Source organism: Micropterus dolomieu, linkage group LG10 (assembly GCF_021292245.1).
Source record: "Micropterus dolomieu isolate WLL.071019.BEF.003 ecotype Adirondacks linkage group LG10, ASM2129224v1, whole genome shotgun sequence".
Taxonomy (NCBI): Eukaryota; Metazoa; Chordata; class Actinopteri; order Centrarchiformes; family Centrarchidae; genus Micropterus; species Micropterus dolomieu.
Window position 1 is genome coordinate 24,595,578 of NC_060159.1, and position 25,137 is coordinate 24,620,714.

The window sequence follows — 25,137 nt, forward strand, 5'->3', positions numbered from 1 at the left end:
GTTTAAAATTTTAGGATACCAGTACCAAAAATCAGTACCCTTAAAATGATACCGAAACCAATAGAATACTTCATTCGATACCTTGCATAAAATTCCACCTTTTGAAGCCATAGTAGTTGATTGGTAGCCTATTATTATTTATATTGTTATCAGAATCAGAATCAGAAGGAGCTTTATTGCCTATAGTCGCTTTTTTCACATACGAGGAATTTGCTTTGGTGTTAAGGTGCTACACGTAGACAAACAATCAGTTGACATAAATAAATGTAGAAATATATACATATGGAATAGACAATGCAAGTTATATAAGAATATTAAAAATAATAACTATTTCCAGAGAAAGAACAACGTCGCAGATATTTACATGTGCATTATTCTGGGTTTGTGTTGTGCAGACGTATTGCAACGAAATAATAAAAATTGTTATGGACAAGCAAGGTTATCTATTTTATTTTTTTCTTGTTTCAACTAACTGTTACATAAAAGTATTGGGAAATTGTATCAGATCATCCTCCTGTTAAAACAAGTCACTTAACTACACTAAAGACTCACAAACAGAGGAAAAGAGAGACTGCACGTCCAGCTGATCAAACCAACTACACCTGAAGCAGCTGCAGCCAGAGGCTCCATGAGTAAAATCAGCTGATTGCTGCTGCGCCACAAAATAAAAAAGTATAAATATTTTTAAATAAATATAAATATTTTTTATAATATAAAAATAAAATTGTACAGAGAAGTGTGATACTAGAAGATGAAACCAATGGAAAGCCAAGCTTGTGGTGATAAATTTGCAACACTGACAAACGAGACGTAGCCGAAAGTGGCTGTTAAAATGACACATGGACACATGCCTTTTTTCATACAGTTTATGTTGCAGGCACATAAGGGGAAAAAAGGTGTGTTGCTTGCGTGTTTGGCTGAAAGCAAAACCAAACAAATAGTAATTGTTTGCTGTGATCTGGTCTTGAATCAAGTACTGGACGTTTAGATTCTACTCGATACTGGGCTGTTTCGGTCAATATCATAAAGGTATCGAGTATCGATACCCATCCCTTGCATGTAGGGATGGCAGAGGCAGACTGCGTTCGTTGGAGGAACGCAGTGGCCGAAGTTAACACAAAAACACCGAAGTTAGGAATGTGAGCTTCTATTATGGAGTCACTCTGTTTGCAAGCATTAGTGACTTGAATGGATGGAGCTTAAGAAAACAAAATAGAAAACATCATTGTGTAATAATAATAATAATCACAACAGTATGATATAACAATATTGCTTTTGTTGTATGTTTAACTGTCAGATATTAATGTGACAATTACTCTAGAATAGAGCTGAAACTATTAGCCATTAAAAAAAAATAATTTCTCAGTTTTGTAAACTGAATATATTTTGATTTTGGATTGTTGGTTGGACAAAACATACAACTTAAAAGCATCAGGCAATAATGCATATAATTTTTTTCTACAGGCCTTCTGTTGGGTTTTAACTATAATCAGGTTTATTCATCTCAGGACTTTACCGCTCAGTACTTCCAATAATTCTATAGTTTTTTCATTACTACCTCACTATTTTGGAATTATAATTAATTGATTGTAAATAATAAAATAATTAAAATGATTGTACTTTTCAGAAATAATGGAATTGTGTTGAATTGAATTGTGACGTTGTAAGAACAGGCAATATTTTGAAAAGACATTGTTATTCCAAAACACGATTAAATATGAATTTCACTTCTGTAAATGATTCATATCCCAGCAGTTCTGCCCCCCCCCCCCCCCACCGTTTTTTCTTTTCTACTTTTCTTTTTGGCACTTTCCACTGGAGTATTTTTTAAACATGTATTACCGCAGGCAGTTATATTCAAAATAATATATTAATACAACTCAAAAATTCTGTGGGGAGCTCCCAGTCGGGTGAACAGCAACTAAACAAATGTCTGAGTTGTCAAACTGAAAGCTTTAAATTGCCGTCCTGCTGCTGCAGAGCTTTTCAACTAGCTGCAAATTTCCCTGCAGAGCCAAGAAATTATCAAAATATATTACACAGCAGAGCACATAATATTCTATTCTATTATTTTATATACTATTCTGTTCATTTGAATGTTTTGTGTCTTTTTTGTCTTTTCAGAAAGTGACGGTCAGCTTCTCACCAAACTGCCTAAAGTCAAATGTATTCGCAACAACAAAAGAGAAGGTATGGCAACAGCAGTTTGTCCGTGTGTGTACTTGTCATTAAGTGTGTAGAGGTACATGTCTTTGTTTACATATGTGTTTGAGAGAATTTGCATTAGCTTTTCCTACACGTGTGACTGTGAGTCTATTTGCATGTTTAATTATCCACACTGCTTTTGTATATGTGTGTCTCTGCATACATTTGTCAGCTGTAAACTGTATGTGTGCATGTCTGTATAAAAGGTATTTTAGTGTGTGTGTGTGTGTGTGTGTCTGTGTTGAAAACATTGGCTCAGGGTAAATGAAAAACCTCTGGCCTTTTCATTCCCTTACCTAAACATTTCCATATATAAACACACACGCTCACAGACAGACGGTCAGTCAGTGAGTGAAGTGAAATTGATTCATTCATCTCTTGCTACATATGGAAGAGCAGAACTGAGGTGAATTGAAGTGACAGGAGCTGCTACTGAAATAGAGCCCAGAGAGGCAGAGAGAGATGGCGGACTGTCATTTACGAAATTATATTTAAGAAAAAAATGTCTTCCATGAGCTGAAACCAAACATTCCAGAAAGCAAGACCACAACCTGAAATTTGACTTCTATGTAAAATGCCAGAAAAGTGTAACATTCATAAATAACTTGGCAAAATCATAAATGACAACCACTGGAGAGTTAGTACCTCAATCACTCCAAATATGGATGGTTGAATGGTTAATACAGTCATGCGTCATGGCTATGCTTATCATTTTCTATATAATCCATTTGGAGCTGCCTCCATGCTTTTATATATAGAATACATATGAATGCAGTACACAAATTAACATGACAGCTTGACAATGTGATGGGGTCATGATCATTTTTGGGAACTAAACGCATCGTTAGGGTCCAAAAAAGGTTCTTATTATTCCACCGCAGATGATTCTGGATGTAGAAGCTTCAAGGAGCTGAAACTGATGTTTGGTGCTCAGGACTCAATTTAAAACAGGTGGTGTCTTTTCAGAGGCACCTGTGATCTTTTTCGGACAGTGTTGTCAATTAATTCAGAACTATATGAAGATGTAGCAGTGAAAGTTTTATGCATTCACAGTAATCTTTATATTCATTATTCTTAGACTATTGTCACCAGATAATGCAGTGGCCAGCAGGTACTATATTTTTCATGATAGTTTAAATATATGTATGTGGAGAAGCAGCCCCAATAGGAGAGTACCAATAACCAATAACTAAACTAATATACTTTGTACCATTGCCACTGAGAATGCTGTATTCTGATTGGCTGGAAGGTGTGGATTAACGTTTAGTAACCGGACTGTATAACTGGGCACTTATGGTGTATGTGTTTGATTGCAGTTCTAAATGAACGTATCTGTATTTAACCAAAGACAACAACAGTGGCACTTAAAGAGCTTAGTGCCACGGTTTTTTGTGTAACCAACAACAACAACCAAATAAATAGGATAAATAGCATATCAGAGAGAACCATGGAAATTTTATTTCAAATGGGTTTGATTTGCGTGAATCTAGACGTCCAAATTAATTAACAGTAAGAGGTTTAAAAACTAAAAAGAAAAGTTAGCTGCAGTGAATGTGGTAGCCTGAGTATGAGGTACAGCAGCAGGGGAGAAGATAGAGGACCAGAGAGGAAATGGAACCAAACCTGAATAAAAAGTAAAGATGTGTGGAGAAGTCACAGTTAACACGGCAGATAAAGTCCTTCTGTAGATTTAGTTTGAGATCGGAAATCCATTTCTCCTCTGCCTGAAACTGGTTGAAGTCTCCACCTTTGACGACATGGCCCTTTTTTTCCCACCGTGTATGATGTGGATAAAACATGAAACCCCACTGGTACTGCCTTTTTAAAAGCTCTCCTTCTGAAAGATGCAAATGACACCTGAAATATTTTCAGATTTATTTATAGAACATGCATCACACTGTTACAAACTTTCTGACAGCACGGTAACTACAGGACCCTGTTAGCGCAACTTATTCATACAAGTCAACATTCACTATGTACCTATCTTTTATACTGTATATAATTGCAACACAAAGGTTTAATCAGGTCTTGGCTTTCAAAGTTCAAAGATACCATTGTGAACAAGATCTACAGTATGAGTGCGAACACAACACACCTACACTTTTTCATTTGAGCATCATCTCCTCTGGATGGTTCAGATTGCGTTACCGCTCTGAACTATGAACTGACAGACAGTCTCGTTGCACCACCCTCACTGGTGGCAAACTAAAGTAGAAAACTTTGAGAAACCACTTGCTTGATTTTGGCACGGTGGATGTTACTGCACAGACTTGCTTCAGCAATGTGTCTCTTGTTTTGTCTTTTCTTCCTTCCCACTTTCTTTCTTTCATTCTTATATTTTATAGTCGTTCCCTTTCTCTCTCACCCACCTCTCTGTCTGCCTCTCTGTCTTTAACAACAGGGACACTTGTCCTACATGCTGTCACTGAAGGATTTCATTATAGCAGTCATGCTGATCACACACTGACACACACAGACACACACACACACACAGAGGCAAGGTTCATCAGTTCGGGTAGTTAATAGTTTATGACTTTAGGCCTTCTGACTTGATTGTCTTTTTAATGCCCATAAAAACAAACCACGCCGATACTGTATATCTTCTCTGACACAGACGCACACATACAGTTAGTACTCATATACTTGTGAGGACCCCCATAGACATAATGCATTCCTGTTTCTTACCCTAACATGAACCTAACCCTAATCTAAAGGGTAGATTCCGATTGCTTTATATATGGATAAATAATAAAAATATATATTTTTGTAGTCCATATTTATTTGCCACAAACAGCCAATGCATTAAGTGTACAGATGCCCTGGCTAGCTTACAAATGCAGAGATTATTTGTGTTTGTTTGGCACAAGCCTTTTTATGTTTGTATGACCCTCTCTCTGCACCGATGTAATAGCTTGGCCAGAAACTGAAACTTAACTTCAGGCTGGCATCGTTTCTTTGCAATAACTTTCTTTATAATGTGTACAGCTTCTGAAATTTTAGTAGTTTATATTAAGTTGACTCAACAGTGCATGAGTTCACGTTCACCAGAAACATGAGCATGTTCAATGAATGGCGCTCTTTAGGCGCGTTCATGCACAAAACTGAAGGGACACACTTACTTTCAAGGTTCACTGCATTTACACTTGTGTTCAATGTGGTCAGAATGCGTCTCTGACCACCTCCAGAGGTGATCTGGATAATCGGATCTCAATCTATTCTTAATACATCTTGAGTGCATTTATACCTGTACTTCCGATTGCAATCCGATCACCAAAAACACATTTTAATACCAGGTGTAAATGGGTTATATGATAAGTGCTTGATGGATTGTTAAACAATATTGACAGGACATCTTTCCAGCGTCGGAATTAGGATGGTTGCACCTGACAATATTTTAATATTTTCCTAAATGAAGAATTCAAAAAACACGGCCCCTACATGCAGTCTGAAATGTCCTCACAAACATACAATAGTACAATAGCACACACACACACACACACACACACACACACACACATAGCTGTGATAGGTAGAGACAATTATTATGTATGAGTTATTAATGTACATTAACACTCTCCCCTGTACAAAGTCAGCCTCTCCTGCACTATATTTGGTGTGTGTGTGCGTGTGTTTTTGAGTAAATGGGTGTCCACTTGTGTGAGCGTGCTCGTGTATCTGTGAGCTTGCTTGTATGTGGGTCCAGTTTATGTGTGTGTGTATGTGTGTGTGTGTGCGTGCGTGTGTGTGTCCATCCATCCAGAAAATAAAGCCTTATTGAGGATGAAATGGGATTTTTAATTGGCTGAGCCTCGGCCTAACAGAGCAGCGTGAAACTTCACAGCCCCTCGTACAATGTCACCGGCACACACACTCACAATGGACCCGCACACGGTCACAGTAACACACACACACACACACACAAACACAGTATTGCACACTTAGCCTTGCACATGTGTACACACTTATTCAAAAGGGCGCACACACACACAAAGAGTACGTCTCCATGTCAGGGAGTATTGATTAGACCATTTAGTCCAAATAGAAGAAAACACTGGCCCCCATCAGGGAGACCTCCCTAACAGGCCCATTTACACACACACACACACACACACACACACACACACACACACACACAATCTGTCTCTGTCTGTCCGTCTACGACACAACCACAATCAGCCAACACACATTTTCTCTTCCTGACACTAACTTTCACTCCTGCTCTCTCTCTCTCTCACACTCATGCACACAAACCTATCTTCTTGTGCACACTCACACACACACACATGCAGAGTGTGATGGGCCTGTTAAAAGGTTGTGTCCATGTCTGACAGGGCCTCTAAGAGCCCTGCATCGATTTCCCTCTTTGCTGACTGACTGAGAGAGCGAGCAAGCGAGAGTGAGAGAACGAGGGAGCGAGCGAGCGAGGGATAGGGGATGTCAATAGGTAGAGCAAGGCACTAACAATGCCAAGGTTAAGGGTTCAATTCCCTTTCAGTGCCTAAAGGTATTCTGTCCTCCTGCAGATGTGTATATGTTTGTGTGTGTGGGAGGAGGATGGAGGAGTGTGTGTGTGTATGTGTGTAACTGATGGTCACAGCTCGTGAGCGTGAAAGTTGAATATATACTGTCTTATCCGATCTGCCGCCCTGAAAAGAATCAATTTCAGCAGGCAAAGTGGAGGATTTCAATTTAGCAGAGAGCAGCTCTGACGGCTCTGAGGCTGTATGTTCGATATCAGCGGTATCCGAGCGCCTGCACTGTACGGATACTGTGCGGGTTTTAAAGTATGTATGTATATATGTATAAAGTCTGTATGTATGTATGTATGCAGTGTATTAGAGATGAAGAGTCACTGGGAAAGTTAACAACAATCACGACTACTTGTCAGAAGTATGATTTAAACCAGCACCTCAGGTCAGCCTCCACAAAACCAGCTGCATGTAAACTTTAAAATTTTATAGGATAAATTTATCAATTAGATTGTTGATTTCTATTCAGAGGTGGACTTTAGTATTAGTTTTAAAAGTTTTTTGTAAATTACATTTTGTAAATATTTATTCATTTCCATCAATCATTAAAAAATATATCTTAAATGGAAATACAATAACAACCATGGATATGTATTTTTTTTACATTCGTTTGATTCTTAGAAAATAAGAATCAATAAAATATCATTGTGCAAATAAGAGAGAATCTTCTTATTAATGTGCTGCATGCTGTTTCCAAATCATAGTGGATTGAACACAGTCTGCAAGACATGCGGTTCATTGTGTTCATTACAAACATCACATATGTTCCTGTACAGCACTACAATTTCTTGTTGGAGTTTGATACAGTATAGATCAGATTGGGAATTCTGAAGTATCAAATGCTTCGTTACATCCTGTAGGAGTCGGCTAAGAAACTAGCAGAAAAATGAAATGTTTTACTTATGACAATATAAAATCAGGCTTTCAGAGACCTTTCAAAACCTCACTGAAAAAATACTTTGTTGTCAAATGAAAATCAAATCTGTTTGTTCTATTCATGTTTCTCAAAAAGCAACGTAAATAATATTCACTACATGTTGTTCTGTTTACCAGAAATAACAAACGACACATTAAGCATATTACTTATACATTCACAGTATGACTCTTTCATGAGGCATTTCTCTTGAGTCTCTGGTCAGATTAAGAAATGTTGTAGTAGTTGCTTCGTCAATGACAACAGTAGTTCCCGAGGCAGAGAGTCCTAAACGACAACATAGGTCAAATTAACCAACCTCCAAGGACGACTCATATGAGCGTATCCTACAATAGCAACCCTACCGGTGGCCTTTTTTCCATGCCTCCCAAAACGACAATTTTAAACTTAATTTCCCAACCGGACCTACGTTTCGGACATTACGTGACATATCCGACGAAGGTTAAAGTCAAGGGGCAACTGGACTTGGTTGAAGATACGTGACCTATGTTACATCAAATAAACGCGTGGAGACCACAGCAACAAAAAGGAGGTGAACTGTAACTGCTAGCCAACTTTGCCAACTTTATAAAGCGCATACATGTTTACAATTATAGATAAGGTTTAACTGTATGAAGCAAAAAACTATTTCCATATTTCTGTTCAGGTCTGATCAGGTCCAGAGTGCGGGGGGCTGACGCCGCGAGGGCCGGGGTGCTTACCTTCCTGGACAGCCACTGTGAGGTCAACAAAGACTGGCTGCCCCCCTTGCTGCAGAGGATCAAACAGGTAGACAACAACGCAATCTGACATCTACCAGCAATGTGTGTGTGTGTGTGGAGCTTCACGATTAAATCATAATTCAAGTCAGCTCACTTTTCACACGTCTAACCTTGAAGAAGAGTGTGTGTGTGTGTGTGCGTGAGCGAGAGAGAGAGAGAGAGAGATGACTCTAGTGGTCGAGTTGAAACAGCACCATAAGAGAAAATAGCTGTCGGTCTGATTGCCTCGCATTAAGAAATAAGTGCTGCACTCTCTCCTTCACCTCGCTCCTCCCCTCTTCTCTCCTCTGTTTGTCTTCCGTCCTCTCTTCCTCTTCATCTCCTCTTCTCCTCATGCCACTTTTTACCCTTTGTCATTTCCTCCTCCCTTTTCTCTCGCCTCCTTTTTTCTCTGTCCCCTGCTCCTCCGTCCTTCTTCTTCTCCTCCTCTCACCGTTTGTCTATATTCATACCTCCTCTTTTTGTCCATTTCATTTTTCCTCTCCTCTTTTCTCAGGTCTCTCCCTTTACCTCATTCTTTCCCTCCATACCACTTCTCTTTGTCTCTCTTACCATCTAATTCTTCCTTCCTCCCTTGGTCTCACTTAGCTTTCTCGATGCCTCCTCTCAAGGGCTTCACTTAGCGGCTCAGATTAGGGGTGTGACAATATTGGGTTCACAAGAACAAGATGAGAATATATTTTAACATTATTTTGAAGAAATATTCAATGCTGAAATATATGATTTTGAGCGTTAATCACATGATTTCCTGCATTCTGGAGACTTTCTGCAGGGATTTATGGAAATGCTTTTATTTATATAAAGGGAAACAAAATCCAGGTGGCAGGTGACAATTCAAAATATAAAAATATAATGTAATATAATGCAGCAATCAGTAGCTGTTTCTTTTTTTTTTGGACAATGCACATTTCTTTCTTCTATATATAAATTGCATTGCATGTTTATTTTATTGTGCAAATAAACCTTTCAAGTAGCATTTTCACTTGTTAGTTAACATTTCTCATAGCAAACTACTTTTCAGAACATTTTTAACACATTATGTTCTTAAAAAAGTGATGGGGACAAAATCAGCCATTTCATAAAGTGGTGGGGACATGTCCCCAGCGTCCACAGTGTAATTTACCCCTATGCCTCCTCTCCATTTCTATCCTCTAACACCCCTTTCTCCTCTTTTATTCTCTGATCTCCTACACTTTTACTCTTTCTCCCTTTTAACTCCTCACCTTACAACACTTACTTCATGCCATTTCCTGTCACTTTCCCTCCTTCCATACCCTTACACATCGTCTTCCCCTTTTGACTTCCCTACTTCTTCTCCTCTTTTTTCTCGCCATTTCCTCCTGTCCTCCCCTCTCATGTCCTCTAACCTGTATTGCTCTTTACAGCTCCTCTCCATGTCTCTTCTCCTACAATCATTTCCCTCCTTTCTTCTTTGCACATCCTTCCACCTCTGTCTGTTCTTTATTACTCCTGTCATGCTCTCTTCTACCACTTCTCCTCCTTTCTTGTCTCCTTTTTGCCTATATGTCATCCTCTCTGGTCCTCCCTCCTCACATGTGACCTCCTCCTTTTATTCATCTCCTCTCTTTCTTCTCTTCTCTCATTTTATTCTTTCCCTTTTATCCACCCTTGTCGCCTCTCATTTTCCTCCCTCTCTGCTCAAACTTCCTCTTGTGTTTTCTCAACCCATCTCCTATTTCCCTCAAATGTCCTCTGCTCTGTTTACACCTCCCTTTCCCCTTTGTCTCTTCTTTTACAATCATCTGTCTTCTCTCCTGTCCTCTCTTTACACCTTCCCCCACCTTTTCTTTCTTTCTTTCTTTCTTTATCACCTAATTTGGCTCCTCTCCACACACCTTTTTTTCTTGCCATCGTTCATATTCTCACCTGTCTCCTCTTTCTACAATGCATCAATTCAACAGTTGGTTTTGCTGTTATTAAAGACCTTTGATCTCCATCTATAGAGCAGCGATCAATAAGTAAAACCACAGCAGAGCCTGATCTGATTGTGCCGCTACCAGAATCATCCATATTCATGCTTGTGTGTGCGTAGGAGAGTCATCCATCACTGTCTGTCCAGTCACTTTGTAGTCATATATTAAGATTTAAAAGTATGAGGTATTGATCCAGGTAAACAAACACACTCAGAAGCAGAACTGCACACCACCATAAAGTTCTATTACCTTCAAAATAATAATAGTCTGTCTCGCTGATAGAGAGAGCTAAAGTCCTGCCCAACTTCCAAGTTCTGTTCCACTTGCTTTCACTGGGTTTCATTCATACATTATATTTCACTGTCTATATTCTGAATGACATTGGTGTACCATGCAGAACTTGCAGGGCCATTTTAGCTAAAAAACAAAAAAATATTTTACAGTTTCAACGACAGCAATTCTTTGTCTAAAACTTGTGGAAAATGATGTTGTCGAATGTTATTAAACAAATCATTGTTTAAACTTCATGCCAAATGACTGTTTTATGTTTATTTTATAGTCAGAGGAGTGATGTAAAGTAAGAAAATCTTCTATAAAATTATCCTGTAAATATTAATTTCGCTTCTCCTTTGCTGATTTATTCTGTGGAGGATTAATTCAACCTATGTCCATCACTCTAAAGTGTGCTGTTCTCCACACCCAGGCAGCATTTACCTATTGATTATTAATTTTACTATATGGCGGTTTCAGTTAATAAGACAATAAAGTGGCACATTTCTTTGTCATCTTCAAAAGATGATGGTAACTGTGGTTTATTTATTGACACTGCTTATTCGCTACTCTTATTGTGGGATCATTTGCCTCCATTATACAGGATATAAAAAGTGAGAACTAAAAAACAAACTCATTAAAAAGTTAAATATATGGGTGCATCCCTAGTATCCCTTTTCCTGGGAGGCAAGTGAGTAAGCAAGTGGTATGTTTCCTGTATTAAGTTAGATAGCGATAATTAACCTTAGCAACAAAGGTTTAATGAACAAAGACAGAGAGTGACACCTACAGAAACTCAAACTTCCTTTACAGAATAAAGGAACAACACAAGTAATTGCAACGGCACAGAGGGTGCAGAGAAAGGCATACCCAATGAGCGCCCATGAGCTTAAACTACATACACTGGCACTGCCTCAAGATAGAAAAAACAAAACCAAAGATAAAAGTGTGTAATGTGGAGCTCCTTATGTTTTTAGATTGATGGGCATTGCTTTTTGATGTTAGCTGCAGTCTTCAGAGCAAAGCACCAAAGCCAACATCAGGATAATTGCTTAGCAGATTATCAGTTTACATTTTATCTTTCATTTTTGACTGCTTCACATCATTGCTTTTTTTTTTCTTCTCCTTTAGTTGAACACATTTAACCAGCCCCATTGAAAGCCTCTCTGAGATTAAATATCTTTTTATCAAGAGTGTCCTGGCCAACAATAATGAACTAACAACAACAACAGATAACAACCTCTTCTGCTCCTCTTCAGCTCTTTCAATATAAAATTAAGGAATAAAATCCAAAGCCTAAAACCATCAACCCCCTCTATGTTCTTTGGATATGTAAATTGAAAGTTTATCCTGCTGGATTATGGTCATAATGCATAGTGTTCAGTAAAGAACTATATAATCCACGATCAGCACGAATGCAAGAAACCTGCATGAGGAATGATGCTGGATGTTTGGGGGGGTCAGTTTTCCTCTTAGCTTGCTCATCAAATGTTCTCATTTCAAATCAGGTGTAAAAAAAAAAAAAAGAAGAAATGGCTGAAATTAAAAAACTGCTCCCCAGCGATTTGAAAATAACAATCATCCAATTACAACAGTAATGTCGCGAATGCTTCACCCTGAGTGCTGCACAGTGTCATTACCGTAACAGCTATTAAAGCAGACGCAGTGCTTTGTAATGTGGTTGGAGCTGTAGAGGGATGCAGCCCGCGTCCCCTTGCACTGACCCTGCAGCTAATGGTCCAGAACCGCTCCACCTGCTCTGTAATATCACTGGCTAAAGACGCATCCAGCCGTTTGACCAAACTAATAGAGGGACACTCCATGATTTAACAGGGACCTCAACTCTGGCATGTTTTGTGTGTGTGTGTGTGTGTGTGTGTTGTACTTTTATCCTTGTAAAGAGCAAATGGTGCCATCAAGGCAGAAATATGAGTGAAATCATGTGCAGACATTTTGCCAGTTCTCACTTTTACAAGGGTTTAGGACACTGTTTAAGGGTTAAAGAGGCAATAACTAAGCTAAATCCAAAGGAGTCTCATCGCTTTATGGACGATTACACAGTAAGGAGTGATATGGGAAAATAACGTATTTTCTGAAAGTGATAGGTGTCGATATTTAATATTTTTTAACTTGTATGCTTTCTGTGTTATGTGTAAGTCATTATTATAATAATAATATAATAATAATAATAATAATAATAATAATAATCTTTATTTGTAGAGCACTTTTCAAAAACAAGTTGCTTTAAGAAGTGTAAAGACAATAATACCCAAAAGACAATAATACATTATGAATCTGTAAACTTGAGTTTTGGGAAACAAGAGTAGAGTTATATCCACCAGCCAAAAACATAAAGCATTGCTTTTGTAATCTAATTAAATCTGCACTTATCCACATACATTTATAAAGTCAACACACCAGCCTCTTCATCCTTTACACCGCTGATGTGGTTTGATCCTGCAAACAGTAATTTATTAAGTAAGTAATTAAATGCATATTGACATGTTTTACATTTTGGGAAATATATAATTTGCTTTCTTTCTTTCCCCAAAGGTTAAAACTTCACCTTTTAAAACCTGTAAAGTTCACCAATTAACACATTATATCACATTTGTTTAACTATTATAAAAACAGAAATATAAAAACTATAACTTGTGGTTTTAGGGTCAGTTAGAAATTGTCAGTGGTATTGTGTTAGAGTTATTATTCACAACACTGTTGGTCTTGTTCTGTGAAGCTGATACAGGCACATGATGCAGAGTGAAGAGCTGAGTCAGCAGCTAACAGTTTTCTTGTTGCTTGAGACAAGCGCATTATCTGCAGCACATAGGAGCTCAACAAACTTCAGTATCACACCATTCTCACAGCATTTCACAGGTATCTTATGTCATACAATATGCTATACCCCTAATGTACTGAATACCTACCTTTGTGCTGAGATTTTTGGCTTTAAAACAGAACTTTCTAGACCTTAAACTACACTATAACATGATTCATGGCCAGCTTTGTTTGTTAGCTTGTTTGGCCTCCTGCTGTCACCCAGACTTCAAAGACGCCCTGATCCCAGTGAGGCATTGTGTGTAGTTCAGGATAAAAGTAGGAACTTCCCAAATTATCATGTATGTTTAAAGAATTCTCAGAGTTTCTTTTTCAGCAACAGTAATTTCAGTTTTTATACCAGAACATCTACTGGGCCCTGCAGCTGTTTCCTATCAGGCCAATGTGGGGTCAAGACTTCAGTGTTCTTGAGATATCAGTTCTGAGCTTGTCTCCTTACCCTGCATATCCCTAACACTAATACAAATTAAAAAACCTGAAAACCTTCTTGAAAGAAAAAGTACTGAATGTCGCCAATGTCCTTGTGGTCTTACATTCATCGACTCTATTCAGCATGCTATTTATTTTTTCAGATGAATTTTCCTTTCATTACCTTCGCCAATGAGTTATGTTTTCGGTGCTGTTTGTTTGTTTGTCGGTAGGATTGCGGAAAAACTACTGGCACGATTTTCATGAAACTTGGTGGAAGGGTGGGCCAAAGAAGAACCCATTAAAATGTTGGAGTGGATTCAAATCACGGGGCGGATACACAAATGATTTTTCCCTTTTGTTAACATTGTGAGAGGCACTCTCCAGTTGTCCTTCTAGTTGGAAAAGTTTTCAGTATTTATTATTTTCATATGACTCAACATTCTCACACTAATGCCAGTAAAGTGGAAAAAAATGGAACTGAACTAAGTGAGAAGAGGTAGAGGTCACTCTCACCTCACATAATGTGCTGTGTGCATGACTGGTGCAGAGTGACTGAAATTCCTTTTAATGTGGTGCAATATAATGACCTTGGAATATACAGCCTCTTTCACACACACATGCACACACATTAGACAGAAAAATGAAGTCATTGCATTGAAATTTGATGGTCTGCACACAGGAACACATTCACCTTCTCGGTTGTTTTCTCTTTTTGTCCCTGGCTTTTTTCCTTTCTGCCATTTGCTCTGGTTTCTTTTTTCTCCCTTCTAATTTTTTTTCTGCCACTACACCTATATTTATTTGCTTTATTGCCCTAACCTAATGTGAATGCGTGTGTGTGGTTTTTTTTGTGTTTATGTCCAGGACCCAACCCGTGTGGTCAGCCCGGTCATCGACATCATCAACATGGACACTTTTGCCTACGTGGCGGCCTCCGCTGATCTCCGTGGAGGTATGGAAATTCTTCTATCCACACATATAAAATGGCTCAGAGGCACATTCATGGTGTCTTTTGATGACAGAGAGAAACTCTTTAGGCTTCCAGATTTATGAAGGAGACCCTTCGTGATGAGTTCATGAACCTATTCTCACTGCTGTGAACCTCAAACAAGAACACTTTTGAATATTTGTTTCTAGCAATGACCCTCAAGGTGCTTTTAGGCAATATCTCCGAAGGACCCTGAGTAGTCTTTTCCTTGAATATGTTCTTATCTTTAACACTGGATTCAGAAATGTATATCAAAAAAATTCCTGCTAATGTTTTGATGCTAAATTTGAAACTGTGTTGGCATTCAAAATCATCACCACTGAGCTGGGAGGAAAGTATAGAGTTGTTCAGTGGGAGAAACTGCTGGTTTTTCAAAATCATATTTTTTCCCATCAGTATGGGATGGTGGATGGCTGAAAATACTACAATACCCATGAGCTTTAGCTGCCATATTATAAAAAATTCAATCAGAGGCGTGAATCTGAACAGATGGGAACAAAACTGCACCATAGTTGTTGAATCCATCCAAAATTGACCTCGTATCCCCAGGTGAACTGATTTAAAATGCTGAATGTATTATAATGTTTCTACAAAGTGTGCTCTTTAGCTTCTGCTCACTGCTAGAATAATTTAATTTTTTCATTTCATATTAAAATACCCCTTGTAGTAGGTCACGGTTATCTCACGGTTTTATGTAAAAGAAACAGATATTTTTTACCACTGTTGTACTCAAGATTCACTACAAAACATGAGCAAATTAATATTATTTTTTATTCGTATTTGTTAAAAATTCTAATATTAAATGCCTGTCTCAATCTTGAAGAATGGATGGTGGACTGTAAAAATACCAGAGATAACAATAAAAAAATGTCAATCCCAGTCTGACATAACGTACTTGTATATCCATCCATATCTTAAAGTGCTCCCACTGTCAGTCACCTGTCACTGTCTGTGCAAACAATGAATTGTACTTCCAAAACCCTATGTGCCAGAAAAAGCTTTTCTCACTTGAAAATTTAGACATATAGTATTTAAATGTTTGAAATATCCGCCAGTTTATGGTTCCGTTTCACATCGGAGGTCTGTGTCCTCTTAAAGACCTCTTATATCCCAGAGTCTCGTCCGTTTGAAAGTGCTAGTTCTAATTATTTGTGCTTTGCTGAACTGCAGTCTTGAAAACTTGAAAGCAGGAAACCTCTAATAGCAGTGAAAGTGGATCTCAGATTGGTGATGTAGAGCAGAGAATCTCCTTTTAGCTTGACAAGATTCTGCAGTTACAGACGTGCTGAAACCAAATGGCCTGGTAATGCATGAGAACAACTCGCAGCTGTGTTCTTCACTCGTCCCTCACTTTTTCTGAAGCCAATCTCTCCTAAGAGCTTAGTCCCTCTCTCTTTCCATTAGCCTGTCGTATTCCAATCTTCTTCACTTGGTAACAGCAATCCGCCAATCAATGCTGATAATAGCCCTGTCTCTCTCTCTCTCTCTCTCACTCCCACCCTCTCACTGTCTCTCTCTCTCTCTCTCTCACATGCACACACACACACACACACACACACACACAGGGAAATCGATGGTGATAGTTGGGCTCACAAAGGACATTTTAATTATAGATGAAGCTGTCGCTTATTACATAAAAAAAGATGGCCATAAGATGGACTTTCTTTGATCCAGACACATGTTGAGACACACACACACACTCACACACACGTGATGAAATGTACAGACACACACATGACACACACAGATGGGGGATGGGAGTGCTGTGGCAGCAAGTCCTTGGCCTGCTGGACTGCCTTATCAGCAAACACACACAAACCAACACACACATTTGCTTGCTTGTACGTCCACACACACTGAAACAGATGGATTATTGATATTTGTAACAATAAATATGCAATTTGCATTGCATTTATCTGACGCTTTTATTCAAAGTGACTTACAAGTGCTATTTATGTCGGAGGTCGCACGCCTCCAGAGCAACTAGGGGTTAAGTGTGTTGCTCAGGGACACATTGGATGTATCACAGTGGGGAATTGAACCCAGGTCTCTCACACCAAAGGCACGTGTCTTATCCATTGCCCCATCACCACCCCGCAATTTGTTAAGAAATGAACTGAACATATAAAAACTGAACATATAATTTCCTCCTTCCTCTTTTCACTATGTATTGATTTACCATAATATCAGCAAAAAGAAATGTGGCTATAAAACATAAAATATATGTACATGTATATACTTTTTTCTCCAGGTTTTGATTGGAGTCTCCATTTTAAGTGGGAGCAGCTGTCACCTGAACAGAGAGCTCGTCGGACCGACCCTACCCAGCCAATCAAGTAAACATACTGATGCACATACACACACAAATGTAAAGTATAATGGCAATGCACATATACACGAAAATTTACAATAGACTGCAGTGGTTCATTAAGTTAATGCAAACAAGTAGAAATAGAGAAGGTAGGAAAAAGAGGGTGAAGAGGAGGGTAGGAGTGACAGGAAAAAAAAAAAAATGAAGATTCCAGTCCTGATGTTAATAAAAAGGAAATGTGGAAAAAAGAAACTATGACACGACAGAATCAGCTAATGTTGCTTTCATTTTAAACCTGAAAGCTCAAGTTGGTTTCTAACATGTAAAGTTCTTCCTTTCTCTGACTATTCACCAAATATTTGAGGAAGTTATCCTCATGTTCAGAAAGTCCAGAAAGAAAATACATAAAAAACTTGCCGCAAAAAGTTTGACGGGGGCGTATAACCCTGATCTTCACTTCCTATTTTCAAGCTCGAGTGGAGAGTTTTAATTGCTGCTAAATGTGGTCTGAATGTTTCTGTGTGCTTGTGTGTGCGTGCACATGATCTGTACAGACAAGCAGTTTTTAGCCATAGTCTCCATAGGGAAGATTGTAATTCTGAGTGTATGTATCTTTCACTATACTTTTATACTTTGAACAGTCAAAACACTTAAATTTCTCTGCATGCATATCCAAAATATGTTTTGCCATATAAAATATATTGTATTTCAAATGAGGCTATAAGAAATGTTTTAAAAGTAACAACAGTTAACAACAATCAAATCATATACACACACTTCTAGTGAGTTCATTATTAGATATGGGATCCATTTAAACAGCTATCTTTAGATTTTATTATAAACAAGTACAACACTTTTCTTCATGAAGTTGTTTTCATTGTGTCTAAGCTTTTGAACCCATTGGCATCCTCAACTTTATAGCCCCTAAAGCTGTGAAAGGGGATTGTTTTGTGCTCACAAACTATTACCTTTAAGGACTTAGAGATCTCTAGCTTTGTTGTAGCCTACCATGTATTTCAGTCAGCGATAGATTGAAGTTATAAAGGTTAACGATTGTGTGCGTTTTCTTGTTGATATCACTGCATGAACATGTATGAACATACTTTTTTGACATTTGTGGTCTGAAAGGTAGTGCAGTTATGGAATTACGTTTAGTTAAATATATACTTCAGTCTTTTCCCAGTGAAGATGACTTACCGATAAGGATCAACCAAATTATTCTTTTTTTAATATCCCGTGTCAGAGTTTGTTTTTTCTTTCTACTGCAGTCACCAAGAATGAATTGTACTACTTGCACTTGCACAAAGTCAGGCCAACTTTAGATCCACCTGACATTTCTACTCCAAGACTCCAGTGAATTGATGTAACCTTATGGTGAACTAATTGCTTTCGGTGTGTATGACATGGCACTGTGGAATGTATTTTCAGATATATAGAGTTTGGTGGTCCTTAAGATATCTGATCTTTATATATATATATATATATATATATATATATATATGTTAGGGCTGAGCCCCAATAGTCAAAGATTCCAGTTTTCTCCCATTAAGTTCATTTACAGCCTATTACAATATACATTTCAACGTTTAATGCTGTAAATAAACATGTAAAAAGAATAAAACTTTCAATAAATGTTTTTAAAGTGTGTGAATAAATCCAAAATTGTAACCCTAACCCTGGGTTGTCAGTGCACATGTGTAGGAGTAGAGTATGTGTGGTGGCGGAAGAGGAACACTTGCTGAACGGACGGAGCCCCAGCTTCATTGGTGTTGTGCAGAGTTGTCCGCACGTCGCGGGACTTTCGGATAATTTATCACCGTTGATGAACCAAACAAAGAATAATTTATCGTTTTTAAATAGCTACTTGAAATAGATCCGCAAGGAACCACGACGTGCATGCAGTTGTCGGCAGCACGGCACGCACGCAAAACTCACACAAGACTGGTGAATGACAAGCGAGAGAGAGAGAGAGAGAGAGAAAAAGGTCTTCAAAAAGCCTCAGTTTAGCTGGAAATTTACAGTGTAAGTTGAATGAATAGAGACTGCAGCCCTGCAGATTCTCAAAATTAAAGCGGAGCTACCATGTGTAACCTCCTCACTCCGCTCACACATGATTTGACTATCAGTCGACTATTGGCAGGACTTGACGATTCTGATTCGACTATGTAAATCCTTAGTCGGGGACAGCCCTAATATTTATGTTCTATCTCTCTGACTTTGTAGTTAGCTAACAGACATAACTGTTCATAAAGACAAACAGGGTACCGCCTTTGATAAAGAGGAGTGGCCTAACTCTGAGCCGTTCTGTGTCGTCTCAACGTCTTTGCTGAACTTTTAATAGGTAAGCAGCAACAACTGCACTTTCGAACCACCAATAACAGACTGCAAAATGGTGGCAATGTTTGGCCATGTTCGATTTATAATCCTCGCTCGTCCCCAGAGATAGCGAGCATATTGTGTTGCTGTTGAATGCATATAGGGAAAATACTGAGACAGAGCAATGACGAGCAACAGCAGCAAATAGACAGCAAGTCAAACCATTATAAAAGTGCCAGTATTTTTAGTATAGCTATGAGGTTTCAACATTACATCTGACTGTGTATGTCCATCTATAGAGTTTGCCTGTTTCTGCACAGGTATGGGTTACATTTTGAACCTCACAATCAGCTATGTCATGATAATGTATCAAACATTTTCGCAATTATGAAAAACACATGATTCATAAATATAAATTGCTGTACATTGTCAGTGTATTGAATTTGACATATAAACAATTTTTCCAAAAGGCTCTAGCCCATAATTTAAGACTTTCAGAATATGGCAGGAAGGACCCACAATCATAGACTATTACAACAAAACATAAACATAATAATAAACTTCACATTTTCTGTGGCTGTGGTGGGTAATAGCAGTCTTTGGGTGACCAACCACTGCTAAAATGACAAATGACGCAGATCCTCAACAATGAGTAACAAATGTATCACCCTGTTTTGACCTGTTTTTCGCCACAGCCCAGCATGCTGCACTGTGGCGAAAAACTTAATTGACTGAAAGTTTACACAAAATCAAATCATCAATGCCTGACAAATCATTTGCTTTGGAGAGATGAACAAACACACAAAGGAAGGCAGAGGAGCCTCAGCCTCACACACACAGAGTTATAAATAATAAACTTTGGCTTCGTTCCTTCTTCATAAGTCAGATTGGTGGCAGGAGCCCAGATTTACTGCGGTGCCAACTTGTGACTGTCTGACTTTCTTTTACTAACTTTTTAGTGGAGGCATGTGTGGAGTGTTAAACGACTTAGAGATTGACAGGTGGTGATGTGCCTGTATGTGTGTATGTGTGGGTGTATGCTTTGGTGTGTGTGTTATGGAGATACAGGTACAGAGATGAAGTGTTTATTATGATGGTCTCTCTCTACCTGGATGTCAGTGAGCTGCTTTTGTCTGTGTGACGTCAACCTGCGGAAGCTGGACCGAGACACACGCACTTTTGAAAAAACTGACATTACAATATTTTTCTTCTGCGATATATTTTGATATGAAAAAATACAGGAATTGTCAGCAGATTACTTCAATTACTCTATTTGAGAAGAGTTAAGCAACCTAGAATTACTGGGGCGATTCTGTAGGGGGGAAAATCACTTTTTTTTGAGTGCATATGCTTTCTTGAGCTTTAATGCAGTAAACATTATTTAAACAAAATGATAAAAAATAAAGATAAAAAAGCAGTTAAACACCAGCCTGAGTGGTTTACAAAAGTAGCTTTTCTTTTTGTTACCAAATCCACAGTGTCAGTGGTTTTCTCCTGTTCCTCGCTTGTTTTAAAGTTGTTGTTGACAACTAACAGGGACAGGGCCTATTTTAGCGGTTTGATAAACTGATCGAGAACAATATTGTGATTGGTGGTTTGCTGTGCATGCAGAACCTGCTTGTTACTCACTAGCAACAAACTGTGTATCCAAGAACCCTTAAATTAGAGTAAATGATGTTCCATCAGACTTCTTTTGTACATTAGTAATGGAAAATGAGAACTGTACTAGTTTTCCTTTTGTATCAAACAACACAAAAGTGGAAGTATTTGAGGTAATTTGACTTTCTTGACATTGCATTGTTCTGTGATGTGACTATTGGGCAAGGGCACATTGTGATGACCATGCTGAAACGATATATTGTGCAGCCTTCCCTTGTACCGTAGATTACTTTGTAACTCGAACGCTGTTTACCTGGTGATCGCCATGACTCAGGATTAAATGACTGTCACCATGGATACATTTTCAGATTTGTAAAATCCGGTCTCATGATATCCTAAATGCAGTGCAGTATTCTGATGTCTGATAAGCTTGGAAACTTGTTTAGGTAAAACGACCTTTGTGGATCGGTCCTCGCAAAGATAAAAGTAGAAGATTACACACAGACACACACACAAATATGCACCAGCCTTGTCTCATTTAATTTATATGCCAAGTTATTTTATGATAATTTCACAAACAAAGCACAAAGTTTTACATACACACAGACTTCCTTTAAACACACAAGGACAAATTGAGCTTGAAAAAGGTTTTATGTGCTTCTACCCACATACAGACTCTCTCACACACATACACACAGAGTGCTATTTGCAGGCAGGATAATTGTTGATGAACAGAGGGTATTTGATGACACATGCTCGCCCTCAGCTATTCACCCGTCACATCGTCCAGATCATGAATCAGCCTCTGTTTGTATGTGTGTGGGGCAGCAAACCAACCTTTTCTATTCTGGAAAATACAGAGAGCAACAAAAGAGGTGAATGACTTTAGATTTGATTAAATTCTGGAGAAACTCAAGCATAAATGTCAGCGAGAAACGGGAGGTTCAACAAAATTACACTACAGACACTATTGAAATATCATTCTAAAAACCACACACACTCCTCTCTCTCTCTCTTGTTGTTGTTTCTCTTTCTCTGACAGGACTCCCATCATCGCGGGAGGGCTCTTTGTCATTGACAGGTCCTGGTTCAATCACCTCGGCAAATACGACACTGCCATGGACATCTGGGGCGGGGAGAACTTTGGTGAGTCGTTGGTTTTACAGACACGAAGCTGACCACACTGACAAACAAAGAAATATAGTGGTTATGATGTAGTAACTGAAATTAGTGAGGTTTGAATGTATGTAGAACTGTAATTGATCCTTTTTAAGGCTTCTGCAGCTCTGATAGTCTGACATATGTTTACATCATCATCCTGCCAGAGAGAGCTGGTAAAAATAAATAAAATTGCACCGATTTAAATTACTGGTGCAATACTGGTGCCATAATGACACATATTTAGAAAGAAATCTCACCACATGTCACCCATGTGCATCAAAAAAGAAATGTTTATTATTTATGCTAGTTTAAAACTTTTAAAAACTCTTGCACACCCTAGAGTCAACCTAGAGGCAGAAAACCAAAAGCTCTCTAATCTGAGAAGACACCAGCAGTACACTGTCAAGTTAATCTATTAAAGGTCTACCAACTGGAAAATCATTACCAAAAAAATATAAATATTTATGGTTTCCTCTCAGTTTACATTACAATACAATACTCAATCACAATATATGGAATATTAAATCATAAATATCCCACATTGCCCACAAACAAAACTAATTCACCCAGAGAGATTATTAAAGGGATAGATACCTTGGTTTAAATGGTTATTTATTTCAATTAATGTTTAATTTTTCAGTTGTTTTTTCGAGGATGGGTTTGTAATTGTAATGTAGTGACATGCTTACGGTTGTACACAAATCCCAATAAGCTCAGTGCTTCCCCTTGTGTCTGATGGACGAGAAACACCCAATGCAAATACAGTGTTTGATGCTTTACGTCTGAGCGGCGGTAGTAAGAATAGTCAATTTCTTCATTGTGTTTCTAGCAACCCTGTTATTTAATGTTCATGAACAACTAGTTTATATTCACAAATTGTTTGGTCTGAAATATAATAACCTCACCCAGTTTATGTTTTTTAAATCAACAGAATGAAGAAACCTTTATATTGATCTTATCATATCCAGATTTTCTACAATTATTATGCTACAGGCATCTGGAAATTGAGTGAGCCAGGTTCTGGAGTGATGAACAAGTTTTGGAGACTGATGAAGACTAACACGGCATTGTGTACTGAGCCCGGCCAGGGAGATACAGTGCCAGCATACAAAGTGTGAACACATGCAATGCCAACACCAAGTCTGAGTAGTAGTACTTCCTGTGTGGGGATATTTATCCTTCTTAGACCTACAGGGATTCACCAGTTGTTCACCCCTCTATACATGTGTGAAGATTAGTAGGTTTCTATGTTTTGGGGGACAGAGATCTTCTCCCAGCCTTGAATGAAGATTCAAGCAAAGATAACAAGAGGGGGAAAACACCAAAACAATCTCACAGCTCTGACCTAATCTCTAGTAAATGTGGACAGACTAACTAACATAAGGAGTATAGAAGAAGGAAAGGTTAAGGATAAAAAACACAATACATATATATATCTATATATATATAATATATATATATATATATATATATATATATATATATCTATAAGACATAACAACAGCAACAACAACAACAACAACAACAACAACAATAATAATAATAAAAGTAAAAGAACACGCATAAAAGATTAAATGTAAGAGGACACAATTTTCTGTCATAACACAAGGCACATGCAACACTTTCTACATGAAACCAGTCAGTCTGATAATCTGGAACAAATGGATAACAGTGCATCATTATCAAGACAGCTGCGTCATTCAGTCGACCAAGCAGGTCTGACCTACTGTTCTGGAGAGCCACAGGCCGACACCTTTGGCTTATTTTAGCTCAGTAATTGACTCTAACATGATATGAGGAAACCTGTGTCATAGTACCCCTAAAATTCCTTCACAATCATGATCTTGGTTAAATATAGAAAACACTGACACTCACTTGAAGCAGGAGATGGGCTGGTCCTTTGTTCATGCATCCTGACCTCCTCCCTATAATACAGAGCAGTCACGCGTCCTGGACTAGAAAAAAAAGTGTTGCCCGTGAACACAATCCAGGCAACAGTTGCGTTTCCTCCAAAACATATTTCACATAGCAAATCAGTTTTATACTGTAATCATATTTTCTATTAGACAAGGTTGGCTTTTAGATAGCTATCATAATAAAGTGCACAAATGGCTCATGAACAGCTGAGTGGAGAACAAAGAGGAAGGAATGATTAAGCTGCTGAGTTAACTGACAGGAATATAAAGGTGAACGAAGGTGAACCTTTCATTCAACAGAAAAAAAGTCCTTACAGTCTGACATCTATCCAGAAGCAACATCTGGCTCTCCTGCTGCTACCTGCCTCCAGTCATGTGAACTCTGTGTGTGTGTGTGTGTGTGTGTGTGAGTGTTGGAGTCAGTTTGCTGATAGCTGTACTGCTGCTTTTCTCAGATCAATGAAAGACTGTTAGCCTGCTTTTCCTCTCTCTCCCCAAAACACACACACACACACACGCACACGCACACATACACACTCATTTACTCTCTGTCATGTTTCTGTCAGTCTCACAGGCTCTGTGTCGGTATCTCACTATCTCGCTGACTTCCCTTGTTCTCCATTGTACTCTCTGGTGTTTCATCTTTACTTCCATCTCTCTTCATCCTCGTCAAACCCAGTCCATGCGCTCATTTCTTCTCTTCCTCTCTCCTATTCTCTCTCTCTCTCCCTCGCAATCGCTGTAAAACTTTGTAAAGTTCTCAGCATCTCGTTCTTTGGGGAAACTCTGTTATTTCTCTCTTCCTCTCCTCTGAGCTCACAGACAGACAGAAACTTTAACGCTATAACAACACGCACACGATGATGTGAACTAAAGTGAAGTTAGTTGTGTCCTTTATCTGTGCTGCTGTGCTCACATGGGAGAATGAGCACAGTATAAGCAGGTCAAACGAACACACATGCAG

At 38.4% G+C, this 25,137-nt stretch overlaps 1 protein-coding gene across 3 annotated transcripts in view; it reads left to right on the forward strand.

Moving 5' to 3' along the window:
• galnt14 (UDP-N-acetyl-alpha-D-galactosamine:polypeptide N-acetylgalactosaminyltransferase 14 (GalNAc-T14)) overlaps positions 1-25,137 on the forward strand; it is a 175,656-nt gene that overhangs the window by 123,492 nt on the left and 27,027 nt on the right. For all 3 annotated transcript variants that reach the window (XM_046061570.1, XM_046061571.1, XM_046061569.1), the window contains 5 exons: positions 2,125-2,190; positions 8,315-8,436; positions 14,747-14,834; positions 17,122-17,206; positions 22,139-22,242. In XM_046061570.1, the coding sequence (XP_045917526.1) occupies positions 2,125-2,190; positions 8,315-8,436; positions 14,747-14,834; positions 17,122-17,206; positions 22,139-22,242 (465 nt within the window). The remainder of the gene's footprint in view (positions 1-2,124; positions 2,191-8,314; positions 8,437-14,746; positions 14,835-17,121; positions 17,207-22,138; positions 22,243-25,137) is intronic.